Below are 23,382 nucleotides of genomic sequence, written 5' to 3'. Positions count from 1 at the left end.
AGTAATCTCACTTGCACGCATTCCCGACTTTTCCAATATCGGGAAGTAAAGCATGTCTGCCTGAATTATGAATTTCGTACCTAGTGTGTTCAGCCGACCGCATCCATCTTGGTAACGAAACGTCACCGCTCTCATAGTACTCCCCGCTCTCAGCCTGCCCCCCTCACCACGATCCGGTCACTCCCATCTTTGCATATTCATCTGGTCTTCGTTTGCACAGCAGTCATTGGCTGGGGTGTGCAAATGCGTCAGAATACCCTGCGCCTATCAGCGTGATTGGGCCACGCGTGTGCACATACCATCTCCCCGGGACCGCTGGTGTAACTATCAGGGATATTCTGCAAACTACTTAGTAACTTTTGTAATGTAGCCTTAATTCAGAGCACATAAGCTACTTGAATACAGTAAAAGCAATCCATTACAAACTTCTTCTCAGGCACCACGGGAGATGTAGCTATGAGAGCAGCATGTGCTCGCATGGCTATATCTCCGCTGGGAGCAGAGTGCAGCGGCAGAGCTCCCTTTCATTGCTGCGGGGGGATGAAGGGGGAGGGAGACAAAGATGATAGGGGTGTGTTTAAAATTATCAGGGAAGGGAGAGCGGGAGGGAGGCACAGGAAATTGTAGCAATGCAGCATAGGGATGACATCCTCCACACCACCATAACCAGGAAGTTGCAGAAAATATGGGGCCTCGCACCGGGAGAATGGCTGCACAGATTTCAGAAATAAGTACATGCGCCGAGAGGTACATGGGGAACATTTGGGGGTTATACATTTTTAAATAAGAGTACTCCTTTAAAATTAGAGGATATATCAATCACTTCTTCCCCAAGGCCCTGAAAATTAAGGCTATCCCAATGAGCACCCCACCCCCAAGGGAAGGCATCAGAAGTGATGACTACAGGGTCCTTCCTGACAAACCCAATCTACACCTTTAGAAAGGTTATCCCTCACTAACCACCAGTCTAAAGATGCCAGCAATTGAGGGGGCAACACAATAAGTCTATCCAAATCTTGCTGGGAACCATCCCAAGTCCTAAGGAGTTCTAATTGTAAAATTCAAGAGTGAAAATGGGCCCAGGGAACTGCTGGGATGGCTGCTGTGAACAAACCTAAAACGGACACCCCCCTTCTAATAGAAATACATGGAGATCTAATAATCTCATTGACTGAAGAGAATCTTTTCTATCTTAGCCGGAGGGAGAAAAGATTTTTGCACTGTAGAGTCAAACAAGATACCCAAAAAAACTTACTGTTGGGTAGGGGTAAGAGTAGAGCTGGGCGGTATGACCAAATATGTGTATCACAGTATTTTTCTAACTTATGGCGGTTCCACGGTATTTCTTTCTTTTACCCCCCCCCCCCCCCCAAAATCATGTTACCCACCAGTGCTGTTCTGCTCCCCCCCCAATTAATGATCAGCCCAGCGGGGTACTACTCACATATGTTACCCGCAAGCACTGCCCTCCTCCTCTTTGTTGCGGGCCGCTGGCGCTGGAACTGTATACTGTACGCCAGTGGTCTCCAACCTGCGGACCTCCAGATGTTGCAAAACTACAATTCCCAGCATGCCCGGACCGCCAACGGCTGTCCGGGCATGCTGGGAGTTGTAGTTTAGCAACAGCTGGAAGTCCGCAGGTTGGAGACCACTGCTGTATCCCTATGCCCGGGCTGCAAAAGATAAAGAAAATAAACTTTAAATTACCTACGTCGGCCTCACACTGTTCCTGGGGACTGGAACGTCGGACAGCAGTCAGCCTATCACCGACCGCAGCGATGTCCCGCCCCGGCCATTGATAGGTTAAATGCACTGTCATGAAAGAAGCCGGCCAGAGCTCCTTACATGACAGTGGGCTCAGCCTATCACTGGCCGGGGGGGGGGGGGGGGGGGGGGGACATCGCTGAGGTTGGTGATAGGCTGACGGCAGTCCGACGTTCCAGTCCCCAGGAACAGCACGAGGCCGACGTAGGTAATTTAAAGTTTATTTTCTTTATCTTTTGCAGCCTGGGCATAAGGATACAGTGTACAGCAGTGGTCTCTAACCTGAGGACCTCCAGCTGTTGCAAAACTACAACTTCCAGCATGCCCGGTCCACAGGTTGGAGACCACTGGCGTACAGTATAGAGTTCCAGTGCCAGCGGCTCGCAACAAAGAGGAGGGAGGCAGTGCTTGCGGGTGACATATGTGAGTAGTACCCCGCTGGGCTCATCATTAATTGGGGGGGGGAGCAGAACAGCTCTGGCGGGTAACATTTGATTAGTTCCCCGATGTGCAGTGCTGGGCTGATAATTCATTCAGCCCAGGGGGGAGGGGCCTAACCGGTATTGCGGTATAGGAAAAATTCCAAAGAATTTTCACTTTTATTTCTGATTCTGCTACCAGCAGAAAGTCATCTAGATAGGGAATAAAAATCCCTTCTCCCTCTCGGATATCGGCCTCCATTTCTGCAATGGCGATACCAAAGGGCAGGGCAAAGAACTGTAGATAAAGGAGTTGAGAATTTACAAAAACTGCAATCCTAAAATATTTCTGATAATCTATGTGAATAGGGACATGAAGGTATGCATCTTTCAAATCTAGAGATGACATGAAACAACCCTTAAACAATAGGTTAACAGTGGATTTTACTGTCCATTTTAAACAGATTATAAATCAAACGATTCAGAGGTTTGAGATTAATAATGACCCTGAACGTTCCATTTTGTTTTCCCACAAGAAAGTAGAATAAAATCCCAAACCCTGTTCTTGTGGAGGAACAGGCACCAAAACACCTTTCTCTATTAGGGATAACACTTCTCCCTGTAAAGAAGACAGACCTGAAGGTCCTGGGGGCCATTTAGTGACCAGGAAACAAGTAGGTGGCAAACTAACAAAAACCAGACTGAGACCGTCCCGAATAGTTTGAATTAACCAAGAACTACCAGAGGATCCCGTCGTTGGGGGGGGGGGGGGGGGGGCAGGATTTTTGGAGGAAGAACTAGGCTGATTAAACATAAGGCCACTCCCCTTCCGAGAAAATTACGAGAAAAAGATCCCTATTCTTATTCTGACCACCTCTATTCCCTTTAAAGTGAAAAGGCCTAATTTGTCTAAGGGGTTGGGAAGCTGGGATCCCCTTCTTCCTATCTCCAGCCTTTTCTAACATCTGAGAGGACAGAACCAAAACGGAAATTCTCCCTCACAGAGGATGGCACATAACTTACTTTTAGAGCCACTTTCCCCTGACTAATCTTTAATCCAGAGCGCTCTCTGAGTTGGTAAGTGCTGCTGATCTGGCAGACAACCTAACTGCATCTGAAGATGAATCCGCCAAAAAAGTAGATGCTTTTTTAATTGTTGACATTAAGGAAAGAGTCTGCTCTTTGGGCACATCATTCTGCATATATAAAGATAACTGGTCAACCCACGTCACCAGGGATCTTGCAACAGTGGTGCCAGCGACTGGGGGTTTAAGAGTGGCCCCTGCAGTTTCCCCAAGCCCTTTTAAGGAAAATGTCTGATTTTCTGTCCATAGGGTTTTTTAAAGTACCTAAGTCCTCAAACAGTAAAGACCCCTTTCCTGGAGACCTTGGAAACTGCCACATCAATATTAGGAGGGCAATCCCAATACTTCGTATTGGACTCTGAGAAAGGATATTTTCTTTTAATTGCTCTAGGAATAAAAAGTTTTCATGCCCGGAGTCTCCCATTCTCTCTTAATTAACTGAGAAATGGTTCTACGAACCGGAAAATCTCTGCGTTTTCTTTCTTCTAGGCCCTCGAACATGATGTCTTTAATAGACTTCTGCTCATTAGTCTCTTCAAGCCCCATGGTGTACCTCACGGCTTTAATTAATTGCTCAGAATCCTCCCCATGAAAAATAGGCTTTTCCGACAAGTAATCTTTAGATGAATGGGAGTCATCCCCTGCAGGGAATATATAACTATGACAACCAATAGTACCAAAACTGAAAACCCAATATCAGATAAAAGGAATACCTGAATCAGAATGAATAGAAACCACACCTTCCTCCTCAATATCACCAGGCACAGAAGGGGCCATTACCAGCTGTGGAGGGGTAACTACTGGCACCCCTGTAAGGGTGCGTTCACACGCTGTTACTAGCAGCGGATTTCACGCTGCAGGAAACCTGCTGTGAGTTACGCTACCGTAAATTTGAATGGGTCCACATACAGTCCGCAATAGTGTCAGATTTTCGGACTGTCCGCGGACCCATTTAAATCAATGGTAGCATAACTCGCAGTGAGTTTCCCACAGCGGACTCGCTGCTTGCTACTAGCGTGTGAACGCACCCAAAGGGTAAATTCTATCTGGCTCTAAACCATCTCTTGCATCTGCATAATCAGTGAAATTGAAATGATTCAAAAATGTAACAAAAGTAACAAAAATTTCTCTTTTTATTTATTTATTTTTTTTTTTTTTTTAAATACACCAACACCAATGATCCTATTAATGCAAGCTGGACAGTTAGACTTAGCTTAGTCAGGTGTTAACGCAATTCTACACATAAGGCACTTCCTATGTTTAGTCTTAACAGCTTTCCCAGGAAAGAAAAAAAGACATAACACCTCCGCAAGAAACGGTACCGTAGAAGCAGTCTTGGAATCCGCATGGTCCCGCTTGGAAGAGTCAACCCCAATGGAGCTCATCTTCCTCACACACACACACACACACACACACTTCTCCCTCCTGGAAGACAGCAGCTACAGCTTCAGCTTCCAGACAGAGAGAACGGCCTCCTCCTGACCTTCCCCGTCACAATATCCATACCACCGGAGGCATGGACTTACTCCAGGCTTCCTGCAGGAACAGTCCATCTCTCTGGTGGTGCTGTTGTGACGGGGTGGGAAAAACAGTGCTCACCCACCTTGGTAATGTCAACCTATTGCTCCTTGGTTGGTATCTTGCTGGTAAAAAAAATAAGGGTAACATACATTTACATTTATATACATGAAGTGAGCACAGCAGCTGCGCTTGCTTCATGCACGGCAGGTCCCAGCGGTTATCAGCAGCAAGGGACCCATCTGTAATGGCAGACATCAGCCATGAGCCCCTCAGATACAGTCATTAATACGGATCACAGCATATGCAGCACTAGTAATTGTGATCGCCAACAACACGACCATGGAGATCCGATCATTAGAGATCTTCTCACCGATCATACTGTTCAGCACTGAACAGTAAAAGCAATCTAATGAATACAAAAAAAGAGCCTCCCCAAATAAAAATTTTAATCAACTTTGTTATACCCAAAAAGCATAAAAGAAAAGTTTAAAAAAAATTAAACAAACATTTGGTATCAGCAGGTGCGTTAATATCACACCAATAAAAACTGCAGATCACGGTGCAAAAAAATGAGCCCACATATACGGAAACATGAGTTATAGGAGTCAGAATAATTTGTTTTGCTTTGTTGTACATGTTATGGTAAAAAATAGTGATTACAAAAGTACAATTGGTTGCGCAAAGAAAAAAAAAAAACACAAGCCCTCATATGGTTCTGTAGGTAAAAAAAAATAAAAATAAATTATGGATTTTAAAAAGGAGGGGATGAAAAGACAAAAAGGAACAAATCAAAATTAGCTGAGGCCTTTACCCCTTAAGGACTGAGCGTTTTTCCACTTTAGTTTTTTTCTTTGATTGTTTATTTTTTGCGCCACCAATTCTACTTTGTAATGACAGACATTTTACCCAAAAATCTACGGCGAAACGAAAAATAAAATAATTCTGCAACAAAATTGAAGAAAAATAATAACGCAATTTTGTAACTTTTGGGGGCTTCAGTTTCAACACAGTACATTTTTCAGTAAACATGCAGGAAAATGTATACGCTTAAAATGGTCATCTTCTGACCCCTATAACTTTTTTTTCTGTGTACGGGGTATGAGGGCTCATTTTTGTGCCGTGATCTGAAGTTTTTAGCGGTACAATTTTTTGCATTGATCAGACTTTTTGATAGCTTCTTATTCATTTTTTCATTATATAAAAAGTGACCAAAAATACGCTATTTTGGGCTTTTGAATTTTTTTGCGCGCACGCCATTGACCGTGCGGTTTAATTAACGATATATTTTTATAATTCGGACATTTCCGCATGAGGCGATACCACATGTTTATTTTTATTTACACTTTTTTTGAAATGGGAAAAGAGGGGCGATTCAAACTTTTATTAGGCAAGGGGTTAAATGATCTTTATTCACTTTTTTTTTGCAATGTTATAACTCCCATAGGTGGCTATAACACTGCACACATGGATCTTTTACATTGATCAATGGTTTCTCATAGGAAACCATTGATCAATGATTCTGCAGCTTAATTGCTCATGCCTGCATCTCAGGCACTGAGCAGTCATTCGGCGATCGGACACCAGGAGGCAGGTAAGGGGAACCTCCTGCTGTCCTACAGCTGTTCAGGGTGATGCGATTTCGCGCGGCGATCCCGAACAGCCCCCTGGGCTAACCAGCAACGTTTTACTTTCACTTTAGAAATGGCATTCGACTTTGAACGCCGCTTCTAAAGGGTTAATAGCGCGTTAGTGCCGCGCGCTATTAGCCACTGGTCCCGGCCTCTAACCCGCTATGACGGGAGCAGACTCGGGGTGTACAGGTACACCCTCAGTCCTGAACCCCAGAGTGTTTTTTTTTGCACATCTGACCACTGTCACTTTAAGCATTAATAACTCTGGGATGCTTTTACTTTTCATTCTGATTCTGAGAGTTTTTTCGTGACATATTCTACTTTATGTTAGTGGTAAATTTTTGTCGATACTTGCATCATTTCTGCGGTTTGCGCTGTGGTGAAAATTTGCCGCAGCTCAGCCTTGAAGCAGGAAACTCACTGTAAACCGCCCATACCCTGTACATTCACATGGGGGGGGGGGGGGGGGGCAAACCTCCAGCTGTTTCAAAACTACAACTCCCAGCATGTACTGACAGTTGTACTTTTGAAACAGCTGGAGGCACACTGGTTGGAAAACCTTCAGTTAGGTAACAGAACCTAACTGAAGGTTTTCCAACCAGAGTGCCTCCAGCTGTTGCAAAACTACAACTCCCAGCATGTACTGATCACTGAAAGGCATGCTGGGAGATGTACAGGGTGGGCCATTTATATGGATACACCTTAATAAAATGGGAATGGTTGGCGATATTAACTTCCTGTTTGTGGCACATTAGTATATGTGAGGGAGGAAACTTTACAAGATGGGTGGTGACCATGGCGGCCATTTTGAAGTCGGCCATTTTAATCCAATTTTTGTTTTTTCAATAGGAAGAGGGTCATGTGACACATCAAACTTATTGTGAATTTCACAAGAAAAACAATGATGTGCTTTGTTTTAACGTAACTTTATTCTTTCATGAGTTATTTACAAGTTTCTGACCACTTATAAAATGTGTTCAATGTGCTGCCCATTGGGTTGGATTGTCAATGCAACCCTCTTCTCCCACTCTTCGCACACTGATAGCAACACTGCAGGAGAAATGCTAGCACAGGCTTCCAGTATCTGTAGTTTCAAGTGCTACACATCTCGTATCTTCACAGCATAGACAATTGCCTTCAGATTACCCCAAAGATAAAAGTCTAAGGGGGTCAGATCAGGACCTGACTCGGACCTGACACCCATAATGTGGTGGTGCACCATCTTGCTGGAAAAATTCATGGAATGTGCCAGCTTCAGTGCATAAAGAGGGAAACACATCATCATGTAGCAGTTTCGCATATCCAGTGGCCTTGAGGTTTCCATTGATGAAGAATGGCCCCACTATCTTTGTACCCCATATACCACACCATACCATCAATTTTTGTGTTCCAACAGTCTTGGCGGGATCTATCCAATGTGGGTTAGTGTCAGAATAATAGCGGTGGTTTTGTTTGTTAACTTCACCATCCACGTAAAAGTTTGCCTCATCACTGAACAAAATCATCTACGTAAACTGAGGGTCCTGTTCCAATTTTTGTTTTGCCCATTCTGCAGCACCTGAAACTACGGATACTGGAAGCCTGTGCTATCATTTCTCCTGTGGTGTTGCTATCAGTGTGTGAAGAGTGGGAGAAGAGGGTTGCATTGACAATCCAACACAATGGGCAGCACATTGAACACATTTTATAAGTAGTCAGAAACTTGTAAATAACTCATGAAATAAAGTTACGTTAAAAAAAAAAAAAAAAAAGCACACCATAGTTTTTCTTGTGAAATTCCCAATAAGTTTGATATATCACATGACCCTCTTCCTATTGAAAAAACAAAAGTTGGATTCAAAATGGCCAACTTCAAAATGGCCGCCATGGTCACCGTCCATCTTGAAAAGTTTCCCCCCCTCACATATACTAATGTGCCACAAACAGGAAGTTAATATCACCAACCATTCCCATTTTATTAAGGTGTATCCATATAAATGGCCCACCCTGTAGTTATGCAACAGCTGGAGGTACGCAACTACAACTCCCAGCATGCCGAGACAGCTGTTTGCTGTTTGGGCATGCTGGGCTTTACAGTTTTGCAACATCTGGAGGGCTACAATTTAGAGACCACTGTATAGTGGTCTCAAACTCTAGCCCTCCAGATGTTGCTAGGCAACTCACTGGCTTCCGTAGGATCCAGGGAGCCGCATCGTTGTCCTCTTCTGCCGCCGATAGCTGCTGATGGCTAAGTGGACTTCGGCGCCAGTCTTCGTCGGTTTTCCCTGTTCTGCCCGGCCTACTCTGGGTGGGCAGAACGGAGGAACCAAATGTTAACCCTCCCTCCCCCGATCTGCTATTGGTCATCGCTTGTGAATGACCAATAGCAGGGATAGGAGGGGTGGCACCCCTGCCACCTCACTCCTATCCCTTCAGGGGGGATCGTGGGTGTTTTGGACAACCCTGATCCCCCTTATTTACTGGGTCACCGGAGACCCATAATCGCCGGTGTGAATTCACCAGAGATTTGCGACGATCGCCAACATGCGAGGGTCTCGGGACCCCCCTGGGAATTTGCACGGGGTGCCTGCTGATAGATATCAGCAGTCACCCCGGACCAGTCCCCGCCCTTCCGGGACCGAAATTCCCACGTCCGTGGTCGCTAAGTACCAGGACGTACGCATACATCCGTGGTACTTAAGGGGTTAAGGAGTTAAATGGGTACTCCGCACCCTGAACCCCTGCAATCTCCCTGCAGCACCCGATGTTCATTTAGAATGTTGGCTGCGGCGCCGGAGGCTCGTGACATCCATCTCACAGACATGCATTGAGAGGGAGAGCGTGATGTCACAAGGGAGTGTGGCCATGACATCACGAGCCTCCGGCGCCACATTGCTAGTCATCCGACATGGAGCAAAGTTCGCTCCATGCACCGGATGACTAGGATGCCGCTGCAAAGATCGCAGGGGGTCCCACCGGCGGGACCCCCTTGATCAGGCATCAGATGTCTAGGGGCGGAGTACCTAAATGGGCTGGGTTAAAAAAAATGTATGTTTATTTTCCCGTTTTTGCACTTTTTTTCCTCATCACCTTCTAAAAATCGTAACGCTTTAAATTTTGCACACACAGATCCATGAGGGCTTTTTTTGGCGCCACCAATTGTACTTCATAAGAACAATCATTTAACCACAAAATTTATGGCAAAACCTGATAAAAAAAAATATTTGTGGGGCAAAATTGAAAAAATAAAATACGCCATTTTGTTGATTTTGGGGGCTTCCGATTCGACGCTGTGCACTTTTCGGTAAAAATGACACTATGGTCCACATTTATCATTGTCTTCAGACAGTTTTTTGTGTCTAAAAAGGGGCAAAAAAAAAAAGGAGCAAGCAGGGTTTGTTTGCTCCTTTTTGTTTACACATTTCTGCTGATTTTGAGTTGCAATCCACTGGTTTTGGCAATACACATGATATGGAAGGGTTTTATCAACTGCGCCTTTTTGTGAAAAGGAGCAAAAAAAGGCACAAAGCCAGTGAAAAGTCTCTAAAACTACACCAGTCCAGGCTTGGTGTAGCTTTTTGGTGTATGTGAAGACAGAAATTTCAGAAAATTTGACCTGCACAAAAATTATCAAATGCTCTCTTTGTCCACTTAATAAATTTGGTGCTCCTACACATTATCAGCACACACACACACAAAAAAAAAAAATAAAAAAAAAAAAAAAAAAAAAAGGTGTAAAAAAATGCTTCACTTACACTACAATGATAAAAGTGGGCCTATATCTTTATTCTGTAGGTCCATACGGTTACAAGGATACCCAATTTATATACCGGTAGGTTTTATTTTATTATGCTACTAGTTAAAACATTATAACAACTACAGCCACCAAAATCAGTATGTGTACAATTGTCATCTTTGACCCCTTTGACTTTTTTATTTTTCCATATACAGGGATGTATGAGGGCTCATTTTTTGTGCCATGATCTTTGAAGTTTTAGTGAAGTTTTTATTGGTACCGTTGTTTTGATGAGACTTTTTGATCGCTTTTTATTCATTTTTTTAGGGTATACAAAGTGACCAAAAATACACAACTTTGGAATTTTACACGTGAACGCCATTGACCGTGCGGTTTAATTAACATATTTATATAATAATAGTTCTGACATTCACGCAGGCATCAAAACTATGACTTAACACGTGGGATTATATACATAAAAAAAAAAGTGAGAAACAACTAAAAATATGTCATATTCTAGGTGGAAAGTGTCCCCAAGTGCAGTAACAAAAACCATCAAGAGCTACAAAGAAACTGGCTCACATGCGGACCGCCCCAGGAAAGGAAGATCAAGAGTCACCTCTGCTGCGGAGGATAAGTTCCTCCGAGTCACTAGCCTCAGAAATCGCAGGTTAATAGCAGCTCAGATTAGAGAGCAGGTCAATACCACACAGAGTTCTAGCAGCAGACACATCTCTAGAACAACTGTTAAGAGGAGACTGTGTGAATCAGGCCTTCATGGTAGAATATCTGCTAGGAAACCACTGCTAAGGACAGGCAACAAGCAGAAGAGACTTGTTTGGGCTAAAGAACACAAGGAATGGACATTAGACCAGTGAACCAGTAGACTGTGCTGCCAACCTAATGGGGGGGGGGGGGGGCGGCACTGTGCTGCCAACCTAATGGGGGGGGGGGGGAACTATGCTGTCAACCTAACATATATCCCAAACTCTATATTTAAACTATTAAAGTTGGGTGTCTTATACACCGGAAAATACGGTATATTACAAATATACATATAATGGTATTATCTACATTACATCAAAAGTTTTTGTTGGTGACAGGTAGACTTTAAAAAAAATAAAAATAAAGACCCCAAGTCCATTAATGATCTGAAGCTTTAGGTGAGGGGACTAATATACTGACAGGCCGTGTCTATACACTGCAAGCAGAGCGCAGCATGGAGTACAGATAACATTCAACTCCTAAGTGGTCAAGGCGGGGATGAGATACTGGTAGTTTGCGTATAAGTAACCCCTGATATCAAACAAAGCAGAGCAAAGAAAAGGGAGCTCAGATAAGCCACATCACGTGACATATGAGGTCAGGCATCTCAGCTCCTAGATTCATAAAAATTCATAGCCCCGAGATACATGATGGAAATACTTGGTAACTGCAAGGTAGTGTAAGAGAGAGAAGAGAAAAAATGAAAAAATAAATGATTTGTCTCATTGCGTACCTGATTTCAGGAGGAAGTATAAATGTCTTGCTGTATGTCCACTCATCTTGTACGATCCAATTGTAATTGACGTCATTGAATCCTATGTAAGGATCCTTTACAAGCCAAAAAAAAAAAGGAAAAACATTACAAACAGTTCACAAAAAAAGGTGCAGTGTGTGCAGGGGTATAAACCCAGGTGGATGCAGCCCATTTAAACAGCTGATCTGCAGGGGTGCCTGTGCATTGCAAAGGGGAACTGACAGCAGCATCACACACACTTACTTGAATAAACAGGTTAGTGTGTGTGATTCTGATTCTAATGCACTTCACCTTATAAAAATATTTTGTTCCTGAGAAAACTGTAATCCAAATATACTAATGATCTTCTCTGAGCATTGGTTGTCCTGCCCACTCTGGCCGATTATCCTGCTCCCTTCAGCCGGGTAGATGTCCGTGACTTCACCCATGTGACCTGCTGTATTAAAACTCCTTACTTCTGTGTGTAGAAGCTATGCAGCAAGTGTGCTTTACTTTGAAAACAGCAAGTCACTTGGGTGAAGTCTTTAAAAATTTTAGCCCCTTAAAATGTCCTTGTTAAAAAAAAATGTTAACATGTTGTAGGGACTAGTTTAGATTGGTTTGGGTCATGGTGATAAGTTTTCAGTAGAGCAAGCAGCTCTCAGCAATCCCTATGACATGTCAAAGGTTTTTTCACATGACAGTACCCTTTTAAGGACCAGGCTCATTTTAGCCTTAAAGGGGTACTCCGGTGGTCAACGTGTTTTTCCGTTTGTGACTTATCCTATTTGTTTTGTTACATTTCTATTCTTGTTGTTTAGCCTACTCTATTTCCGTTCTTTGTTGTCTTTTTATCCCCCACTTTTTTTTCCTATCTTTGCTTCTATTTCCTGTTTATTGATGTGCTGAAAACTACAAATCCCAGCATGCCACATGCCTTGCTGGTTTGGGGTGGATCCTTTTTTTGTTTGTTTGTTCCGCCCTTTACCCATCCTACTATTTTCCCGGGTCGGCCCCCTTATACACAGCACACTAATCTAATCAGCCCTCGTTGGGATACACTGGCATACACACACAAAAGGGACTACAACTCCCAGAATGTGTCATTCAGGAGTCTTCAGTCTGTGGTATAACACCAGCATGCTGCCTCTGTAGTCTCCTGGGGGTTGTAGTTCACCACACCTCTGTAGGGCATACACCAGTGTTTCCCAACCAGGGTGCCTCCAAGTGTTGCAAAACTACAACTCCCAGCATGCCCTGACAGCCTTTGGGCATGCTAGGAGTTGTAGTTTTGCAACAGCTGGAGGCACACTGGTTCGGAAACACTGGTGTAACATGATGTATATGTTGAATAGGCTAGAACAGTGTTTCCCAACCAGTGTGCTTCCAGCTGTTGCAAAACTACAACTCCCAGCATGCCCAAAGTCTGTCAGGGCATGCTGGGAGTTGTAGTTTTGCAACAGCTGGAGGCACACTGGTTTGTAAACACTAGCATACACACACACACACACACACACACAAACAGGGACTACAACTCCCAGCATGTGTCATTCAGCAGTCCCCCCCCCCCCCTTCACATATAGGGGGAGATTTATCAAAACCTGTGCAGAGGAAAACTTGCCCAGTTGCCCATAGCAACCAATCAGCTTGCTGCTTTCATTTTTATGAAGGCCTGTGAAAAATGAAAGAAGCAATCTGATTGGTTGCTATGGGCAACTGGGCAAGTTTTCCTCTGCACAGGTTTTGATAAATCTCCCCCATAGAGATCATTCCCAGTATGAGATTTATTCCCCTGCAGTCCATACATCCCCAGCCCGTGCACCTTCTCATCCTCCCCTTCAGATAACACTTATCTTCTCTCTGAGGTCCTTCTCCTGTGCAGACCTGTGTCCTTAGAATACAGAGCAGGGGGGAGGGGAGGAGCTGTGTACTCAGCTGGATGAGATGAGATGAGGGGGCGTGGCTTATTTCTCATGCAGACAGAGGGGGGGGGAAAAAAAAAGCTGTGACATCTTGTCCACAACAGACTCAGAACTGTGGACAACAGTAAAAGAAAACCCTCTGAACTACAGAACTTCCTGCCCAACAAACAGGTAAGAAAAACACACACATGCTGCCAAAACATATAGCACATATATATTGCAAAAAAACTAAACTTACAAAGAAGATGCCATATAGTCAAAAAAATTAACCACTGGAGTACCCCTTTAACCCCTTAAGGACTCAGCCCATTTTGGCCTTAAGGACTCAGACAATTTAATTTTTACGTTTTCATTTTTTCCTCCTCGCCTTCTAAAAATCATAACTCTTTTATATTTTCATCCACAGACTAGTATGAGGGCTTGTTTTTTGCGCGACCAGTTGTCCTTTGTAATGACATCACTCATTATATCATAAAATGTTTGGCGCAACCAAAAAACACTATTTTTGTGGGGAAATTAAAACGAAAAACGCAATTTTGCTAATTTTGGAAGGTTTTGTTTTCACGCCGTACAATTTCTGGTAAAAATGACATGTGTTCTTTATTCTGAGGGTCAATACGATTAAAATGATACCCATTATTATATACTTTTATATTATTGTTGCGCTTAAAAAAAATCACAAACTTTTTAACCAAATTAGTACGTTTATAATCCCTTTATTTTGATGACCTATAACTTTTTTATTTTTCCGTATAAGCGGCGGTATGGGGGCTCATTTTTTGCGCCATGATCTGTACTTTTTTTTGATACCACATTTGTATATAAAAAACTTTTAATACATTTTTTTATAATTTTTTTTTTATAAAATGTATTAAAAAAGTAGGAATTTAGGACTTTTTAAATTTTTTTTCGTTCACGCCGTTCACCGTACGGGATCATTAACATTTTATTTTAATAGTTCGGACATTTACGCACGCGGCGACACCAAATATGTCTATAAAAAATGTTTTTTACGCTTTTTGGGGGTAAAATAGGAAAAAACGGACGTTTTACTTTTTTATTGGGGGAGGGGATTTTTCACTTTTTTTACTTTTACTTTTACATTTTTTTACATTTTTTTTTTACACTTGAATAGTCCCCATAGGGGACTATTCATAGCAACACCATGATTGCTAATACTGATCTGTTCTATGTATAGGACATAGAACAGATCAGTATTATCGGTCATCTCCTGCTCTGGTCTGCTCGATCACAGACCAGAGCAGGAGACGCCGGGAGCCGCACGGAGGAAGGTGAGGGGACCTCCGTGCGGCGTTATGAATGATCGGATCCCCGCAGCAGCGCTGCGGGCGATCCGATCGTTCATTTTAATCGCGAACTGCCGCAGATGCCGGGATCTGTATTGATCCCGGCACCTGAGGGGTTAATGGCGGACGCCCGCGAGATCGTGGGCGTCGGCCATAGCCGGCGGGTCCCTGGCTGCGATCAGCAGCCGGGATCAGCCGCGCATGACACGGGCATCGCTCCGATGCCCGCGGTTATGCTTAGGACGTAAATGTACATCCTGGTGCGTTAAGTACCACCTCACCAGGACGTACATTTACGTCCTGCGTCCTTAAGGGGTTAAAGGGGAACTCCAGAGGGGAAAATGTGATCAACTAGTGCTGGATTATTACACGTTTGTAAATAATTACTACTTATAAATCTTAACCCCTTTAGGACGATGGGCGTACCTGTACGCCCTGGTCCCGTTACCAGGGTTTGAAGTGTGCTCACAAGCTGAGTACGCTCCATACCCAGTGGGTCCCGGTTGCTATTAGCGCCCAGGACCCACGGTTAATGACGGGCATCACCATTTGGGCTGTTGCACTGCATAAACCCTTTAACCCCTTAAGGACGCAGGACGTAAATGTGCCCGTGTCATGCGCGGCTGATCCCGGCTGCTGATCGCAGCCAGGGACCCGCCGGCAATGGCCGACGCCCGCGATCTCGCGGGCGTCCGCCATTAACCCCTCAGGTGCCGGGATCAATACAGATCCCGGCATCTGCGGCAGTGCGCGATTTGAATGAATGATCGGATCGCCCGCAGCGCTGCTGCGGGGATCCAATCATTCAGAACGCCGCACGGAGGTCCCCTCTCCTTCCTCCGTGCGGCTCCCGGCGTCTCCTGCTCTGGTCTGTGATCGAGCAGACCAGAGCAGGAGATGACCGATAGAACAGATCAGTATTAGCAATCATGGTATTGCTATGAATAGTCCCCTATGGGGACTATTCAAGTGTAAAAAAAAAATAAAAAAAAGTGAAAAATCCCCTCCCCCAATAAAAAAGTAAAACGTTCGTTTTTTCCTATTTTACCCCCAAAAAGCGTAAAAAACATTTTTTATAGACATATTTGGTGAGTGGACGGCGGGAGGGCCCTTACCTGCCTCCTCCTCCTCGTCCAATCTGTCCTCTGATGCTCCAGCCAGGATTTGCAGGCTCAAGCAGCAGAGCACCAATAAGGCTCCTTTCACACTAGTGATTTTTCCGTTATTGAACTTTCGTCGCATGTTTCGGCACGATTTTCGTCAAAACCCCTGATGGCCGAGACTAAATCGCATTGCAGCCTATGGGATTTTGTAACTGCCCTTTTGCACCCGTAATTCATTACGGACGTGATACAGTGACGGGACATTGTGGCGGAATAATTACTGCATGCAGTAATTTTTCGGCCACGATGTCCCGTCACTGTATCACGTCCGTAATGAATTACGGGCATATACAGGTGCAAACAGGCAGTTACAAAATCCCATAGGCTGCAATGAGATTTAGTCTCGGCCGTCATGGGTTTTGTAACGGCAGGTTTTTGCCGAAAATCGTGACGGAACTTCAATAACTGAAAAATCACTAGTGTGAAAGGAGCCTAACACTGGTCAAAGTTGAGCCAGTGTATCCAGTCGTAAGATTGCATGTTATAGTCCCTATTCATAAAAGTGAATTAACCCCTTCCTAATAAAAGTCTGAATCTTCCTAAAAATAATGTAATAAAAAGCAAACAATCATATGCGGTACTGCAACGTGCGTAAGTGTCCGAACTATTATGAAAAATATAGTTAAACTGTGCGGTCAATGGCATACACGTAAAAAAAAGATACCAAAGTCCAAACTGTGCATTTTTGGTCACTTCATATACCATTAAAAAAAAAAAAAGAAGAATTTAACCCCTTAAGGACCACGGGAGTATGCCCTTGCTCGCTGGTACTTAAGGACCAAGGGTGTACCTGCATGCCCATGGGAATTCTAGTCCCCGGACCGGGATACCTGCTGAAAACATTCAGCAAGCATCCTGTGCCAATGCCCAGGGGGGGGGTCCTATGGGAGCTATAACACTGCAAAAAAAAAGTGAAAAAAAAAAGTTAACAAAGGTCATTTAACCCCTTCCCTATTAAAAGTTTCAGTTTTTCCCATAAAAAAAAATTATAATAATGTGGTATCGCCGCATGCGCAAATGTCCGAACTATAAATATATATAGTTAATTAAATTGCACGGTCAATGGCGTGCGCGCAAAAAAAGTCCAAAATAGAGTATTTTTGGCCACTTTTTATATCATGAAAAAATGAATAAAAAGCGATCAAAAAGCTTGATCAATACAAAAGTGGTACCGATAAAAACTTCAGAACACGGCGCAAAAAATAAAAAAAATAAAAAACCATTTAAAAAAATAAATAAAAAAGTCCTCATACCGGCCCGTACGTGGAAACATAAAAAAAAATTTTAGGGGTTAAAAGATGAGAATTTTTAACATATACATTTTCCTGCATGTAGTTATGATTTTTTTCCGAAGTACGACAATATCAAACCTATATAAGTAGGATATCATTTTATCCGTATGGATCTACAGAATAAAGAGAAGGTGGAATTTTTACCGGAAAATGCACTGCGTAGAAACGGAAGCCCCCAAAAGTTACAAAATAAATTTTTCTTCAATTTTGTCGCACAATGATTTTTTTTCCGTTTCGCCGTGGATTTTTTGGTAAAATGACTAATGTCACTGTCAAAGTAGAATTGGTGGCGCAAAAAATAAGCCATTATATGGATTTTTAGGTGCAAAATTAAAAGAGTTAGTTATGATTTTTAGAAGGTGATGAGGAAAAAAAATGAAAATGCAAAAATGGAAAAACGCTGAGTCCTTAAGGGGTTAAGAGTAGTGGTTTGTTGTATGTAATGTGTGGTAGGTTAGGGGGGAAAAAAAGAAAAAGAAAAATTTCTTCTTGGAATTATTTTTGGTTATGGCAGTAAGCCAAAATTCTTTTGTTTTTATAAAAAAATAAAAATCTCGTTATGGTATAGCATGCATTGTGAGCACTGGTTTGTTGTGTGTGTGTAAGGTGTGGTAGGCTAGGGGGAGAAGAAAAAAAAAAAGGAAAGAAAGGGGGGGGAAATACATTTTTTTCCAAGTTGGAATTATTTTTGGTTCTGGCAATTCGCCAAAATTCATTTGTTTTTGGTTATGGCGGTATCTGTGTGTTGTGTATGGTACGTGAGGTTTCCTATCCGGATGTTTTTCAGTTAAAACTAAGTTAAGGAAAATTATATTTATGTTATGGATGGTAATTAGAGATGAGCAAACTTACAGTAAATTCGATTCGTCACGAACTTCTCGGCTCGGCAGCTGGTGACTTTTCCTCCCTAAATTAGTTCAGCTTTCAGGTACTCCAGTGGTCTCGAAAAGGTGGATACAGTCCTAGGAGACTCTTTCCTAGTAATGTATCCACCTTTTCCAGCCCACCGGAGCACCTGAAGGCTGAACTAATTTACGCAGGATAAGTCATCAACTGCCGAGCCGAGAAGTTCGTGACAAATCGAATTTACTGTAAGTTCTCTCATCTCTAATGGTAATGAATGTGTATTGTGTTTGGAAGGATAATAGGTTAGAATTAGTAGTAGGCATTATTTGTTAGTGGAGTTAAAGGGAACCAATCAGATTTTACGCTATATAACGCTTGGCAAAGCGTTTTATAGGGTAAAATCTTTATTTTCACCATTCCCGATGGATGCTCCTGCCCCCAGGGATGGTGAAGATATGAAGTTATAAACTAGTCGTCGCCGCCGCCGTAAGTAGTCACCTGGGCGGGGAGCTCTTCTCACCTACTCCCGTTCTTCAGCCGGGAGCGACGCCCCCTCCGCTTGATTGATGGGCCGCGTCATCGTTCCGCTCCGTCTGTTTAGTGAGCGGAACATTGACGCGAAGAACGCCCAGGTGACTACTTACGGCGGCGGCGGTGACTAGTTTATAACTTCATATCTTCACCATCCCTGGGGGCAGGAGCATCCCCCGAGAATGGTGAAAATAAAGATTTTACCCTATATAACGCTTTGCCAAGCGTTATATAGGGTAAAATCTGATGATTGGTTCCCTTTAAGCTGGGCTGGCCGGATAGGAAGGTCTTTTTATTCTTTAACAAAAAGTTTATATTTATGTTACTTTATCATCGTTTATGTTTCAGCTGATTAAGCATTGTTTTTGTGTTTTGTTAAAGTTTTACATTTTTCTTATAAAAAGAGTTCCAGCTGTTGCAAAACTCCCAGCATGCCTTGACAGTCAGTGGCTGTCCGGAAATACTGGGAGTAGTTTTTCAACAGCCGTTTTGGAAACAGTGCCGCACAAGAGGTTTATTATTTATTAAAAAAATTTTTTATGGGGGGGAGGGGGTACATGTAGTGTTTGACTTTTTATTTTGTGTAGTGTTTTTAGGGTACATTCACATGGTCGGGTTTACAGCGAGTTTCTTGCTGGGAGTTTGGGCTGCGGCGGAAAATTTGCCGCATCTCAAACTTGCAGCAGAAAACTTGTTGTAAACCCCAGCACGTGTGAATGTACCCTGTACCTCCAGCTGTTGCAAAACTACAACTCCCAGCATGCACTAACAGACCATACATGCTGGGAGTTGTAGTTCTGCAACAGCTAGAGGCACAATGGTTACGCAACACAGAGTTTGTTACTTAACTCAGTGTTTTGCAACCAGTGTGCCTCCAGCTGTTGCAAAAAAAGAACTCCCGGCATGTACAGTCTAAGTGCATGCTAGGAGTTGTATTTTTGACACAGATGGAGGCACACTGGTTGTGAAACACCGAGTTAGGACACAAACTGTTTCACAACCAATGTGTCTCCAGATGTTGCAACACTCAGCATGCATTGACAGTCGAAGGGCATGCTGAGAGTTGTAGTTTTGCAACAGCTGGAGGCACACTGCTACAACTCCCAGCATGATCTTTGGTAGTCTGTGTATGCTGGGAGTTGTAGTTATGCAACAACTGGATGCACACTTTATCATAGAAAAAAGTGCCTCTAGCTGTTGCATAACTACAACCCCTAACATGCACAGACTACCAAAGGGCATGCTGGGAGTTGTAGTTGGAACTCCAGCTGTTGCAAAACTACAACTCCCAGCATGCCCTTTGGCTGTGCATGCTGAGAGTTGTTGCTAAGCAACAGCAGGAGGTGAACAGGCCTCACCTCCTGCTGTATCCTGCACCGCCGGGACCATCGCCGCTACTGTGGGGACCCCCACCGGACCAGGGAAAGGTAGGAGACCCTGCCCCAATCGCCGCCCAGCAGGACAGTAATTGATCGGTCCGTCCTGGAGAGGTGCTACTTAACGCGCCAGGACGTACATTTACGTCCTAAGCATAACCGCGGGCAACGGAGCGATGCTCGGACCATGTGCGGCAGGTCCCGGCTGTTGATTACAGCCAGGGACCCGACGGTAATCCCGCGGATGTCCGCCATTAACCCCTCAGATGCTGTGATCAATACAGATCACGGCATCTGCAGCATCGCGGTCACTTAAATAGATGATCGGACCGCCCGCAGCCAGGCGTGGCGATCTCGATCATCCAGCACGGCAGACGGAGGTCCCCTCACCTGCCTCCGCTGTCTTCCGGGAGTCTTCTGCTCTGATCAGCCTTCCCGCAGACCAGAGCAGAAGATGACCGATAACGCGGATCAGTGCTGTGTCCTATACATAGCACTGAACAGTATTAGCAATCGAATGATTGCTATAAATAGTCCCCTATGGGAACTATTAAAAAGTGTAAGAAAAAAAGTAAAAAATAAAAAGTGAAAAAACCCCTCCCCCAATAAAAATATAAATTGTCCCATTTTCCCTATATCACCCCCAAAAAGTGTTAAAAAAAAAAAAAAAATGTTATATACACATTTGGTAAAAGTCCAATAGCTGCTTTTTTTTTATAACATTTTATTCCAAAAAAAAAAATTATAAAAATGTATTAAAAGTTTTATATTAGCAAATATGATATCAATAAAAAAGTACAGATCACGGTGCAAAAAAATGATCCCTCATACCGCCACTTATACAGAAAAATGACAAAGTTATAGGTCTTCAAAATAGGGGGATTTTAAACGTACTAATTTGGTTTAAAAGTTTGTGATTTTTTTAAGCGCAACAGTAATAGAAAAGTGTATAATCATGGGTATCATTTTAATTGTATTGACCCAAATAAATAAACATGTCATTTTTACTGTAAATTATACGGCGTGAAAACAAAACCTTCCAAAATTAGCAAAATTGCGGTATTTTTTGGGTTGTGCCATATTTTATGGTAAAGTGAGTGGTGGCATTACAAAGGACAACTGGTCGCACAAAAAACCAAGCCCTCATACTAGTCTGTGGATGAAAATATAAACAAAAAAAAAAAAAGTCCTTAGGGGTTAAGGATACAGCAATTTTTTTTTTTTTTTTCTCCCACTTCTGCACTCATTTTCTGCGCCTTCTAATTGCCATAATGCTTTCAATTTTCAAGGCTTGTTTTTTTTTTGCAACGTCATTCACTCATTTTACCACAAAATCTATGGTGAAAAAAAATATAATTTAATTTATATTTGTTAGGCAAAATTTTTATTTTTTATTATTTTTATTTAAAAAATATGCCATTTTGCCATTATGGGGGGGGGGGGGGGGGGGGGCTCCGTTCCTACACAGTGACATTGGCTGTCCTGGCATTCTGGGAGTTGTAATTCTGCAACAGTTGGAAAGGCTGTCTGAGCATGCTGGGCGTTGTAGTTCTGCAACAGCTAGAGATGGACTGTTTGGGAAACCCTGGTTTAGAAGCAGAATCTGCACCTTCATCAAAAGACCCTTGGACGTAGAAATTGAGGTGCAAGGAATAATGTTGTCATAACCCAAATTTAGCCAAAAACACACCTCACAGGAAAGTGCAATCTTATCCAACAATATGTCATAATATATAAGCACCAGCTTTAAATCACCCGCTTGTCTATCTATCTATCTATTCTTATACAGCGTGAGGGGAGGACGCTCCTGTGTATACCTTTATAATACCGCAGCTGAATAGAGTACTGTGCACACATCCAGGTACGGCGCCGTGCAGCTGCAGAGAGCGGTTGGAGTTGCAGATAGCCCACTGTCCGTTCAGACTGAACACGAGCACACTGGACTGATTGAAGAATGGCGCCCCACAGGAAACTTGCAGCAGCCCGAAGAACAGCAAGAGCCCGCCGGGCTCCATGACGGACGACATAGCCATCCTACATGACGGGTCTCACTACGGGAAATCCTATTTCCTACACCTCCGATGATGTCACGCCCATGTGACCAGACACTTGTATGGGAGGAGCTAGTAGGAAGTCTGCAGGGCGGGGCTTTGGCGGGTGCAAAGTAGAGGGTAACCGGAACAGTTGGCAGATGGGCGCCAACACTGGGTATCTGTGGGTGAAAGGGAGGCATAATACAGTTTTTAAGTTCCAAAATGCAACACATGATAGAATATGCAAGTTGAGGTCCTATATACAGCTAGGAACCAGCCAGATCCTAAAGCAATATAAAACAGGGGTTAGAGTTGTGTGTGAGAGGACAAAAAAGTGTAACCCCCTTAACCCCTTAAAGGGGTATTCCAGGAAAAAACTTTTTTTATATATATCAACTGGCTCCAGAAAGTTAAACAGATTTGTAAATTACTTCTCTGATGACACCTGTCTCAGGAACCACCCAGTTTAGAAGAGGTTTGCTATGGGAATTTGCTTCTAAACTGGGCGTTTCCCGAGACATGTGTCATCAGAGAACTCTTCGACAGAAAAGAACAACCTTACCTTCAGAAGCTCATAAGTACTGGAAGGATTAAGATTTTTTAATAGAAGTAATTTACAAATCTGTTTAACTTTCTGGAGCCAGTTGATATATAAAAAAAAGTTTTTACCTGGATAACCCCTTTAAGGACCAGGGGGTTTTCCGTTTTTGCACTTTCGTTTTTTTCTCCTTTACTTTAAAAAATCATAACTCTTTCAATTTTGCACCTAAAAATCCATATGATGGCTTATTTTTTGCGTCACCAATTCTACTTTGCAGTGACATTAGTCATTTTACCCAAAAATCTACAGCGAAACGGAAAAAAAAATCATTGTGAGACAAAATTGAAAAAAAAATTCAATTTTGTAGTTTTTGGGGGCTTCTGTTTCTACACAGTAAATTTTTCGGTAAAAATGACACCTCTTTATTCTGTAGGTCCATACAATTAAAATGATACCCTACTTATATAGGTTTGATTTTGTCGTACTTCTGGAAAAAATCATAACTACATGCAGGAAAATGTATACGTTTAAAATTGTCATCTTCTGACCCCTATAACTTTTTTATTTTTCTGCATATGGGCGCTATGAGGGCTCATTTTTTGCGCCGTGATCTGAAGTTTTTAGCGGTACCATTTTTGTATTCATAGGACTTATTGATCTTTATTTTATTCATTTTTTCATTATATAAAAAGTGGAAAAAAAAGACAATATTTATGACTTTTTTGTCAGACATTTCCG

General features: G+C 43.0%; 1 protein-coding gene across 3 annotated transcripts in view; it reads right to left on the bottom strand.

Moving 5' to 3' along the window:
- The window catches only part of MANBA (mannosidase beta), a 108,264-nt gene extending 86,077 nt beyond the window's left edge, over positions 1–22,187 (bottom strand). For 2 of the 3 annotated variants that reach the window (XM_056566472.1, XM_056566478.1), the window contains exons 1-2: positions 21,888–22,187; positions 11,634–11,728 (exon numbers count right to left, since the gene is read on the bottom strand). In XM_056566472.1, the coding sequence (XP_056422447.1) occupies positions 11,634–11,728; positions 21,888–22,103 (311 nt within the window). In that variant the 5' untranslated portion in view covers positions 22,104–22,187. Of the gene's footprint in view, positions 1–11,633; positions 11,729–21,887 lie in introns of those variants that run through there. The other variant, XM_056566487.1, reaches the window with a different exon arrangement.
- Between the last annotated feature and the right edge of the window lie 1,195 nt (positions 22,188–23,382).

The sequence above is a fragment of the Hyla sarda genome, chromosome 1, assembly GCF_029499605.1.
Source record: "Hyla sarda isolate aHylSar1 chromosome 1, aHylSar1.hap1, whole genome shotgun sequence".
NCBI classification, from domain to species: Eukaryota; Metazoa; Chordata; class Amphibia; order Anura; family Hylidae; genus Hyla; species Hyla sarda.
This window is presented reverse-complemented; position numbering and strand designations above follow the sequence as displayed.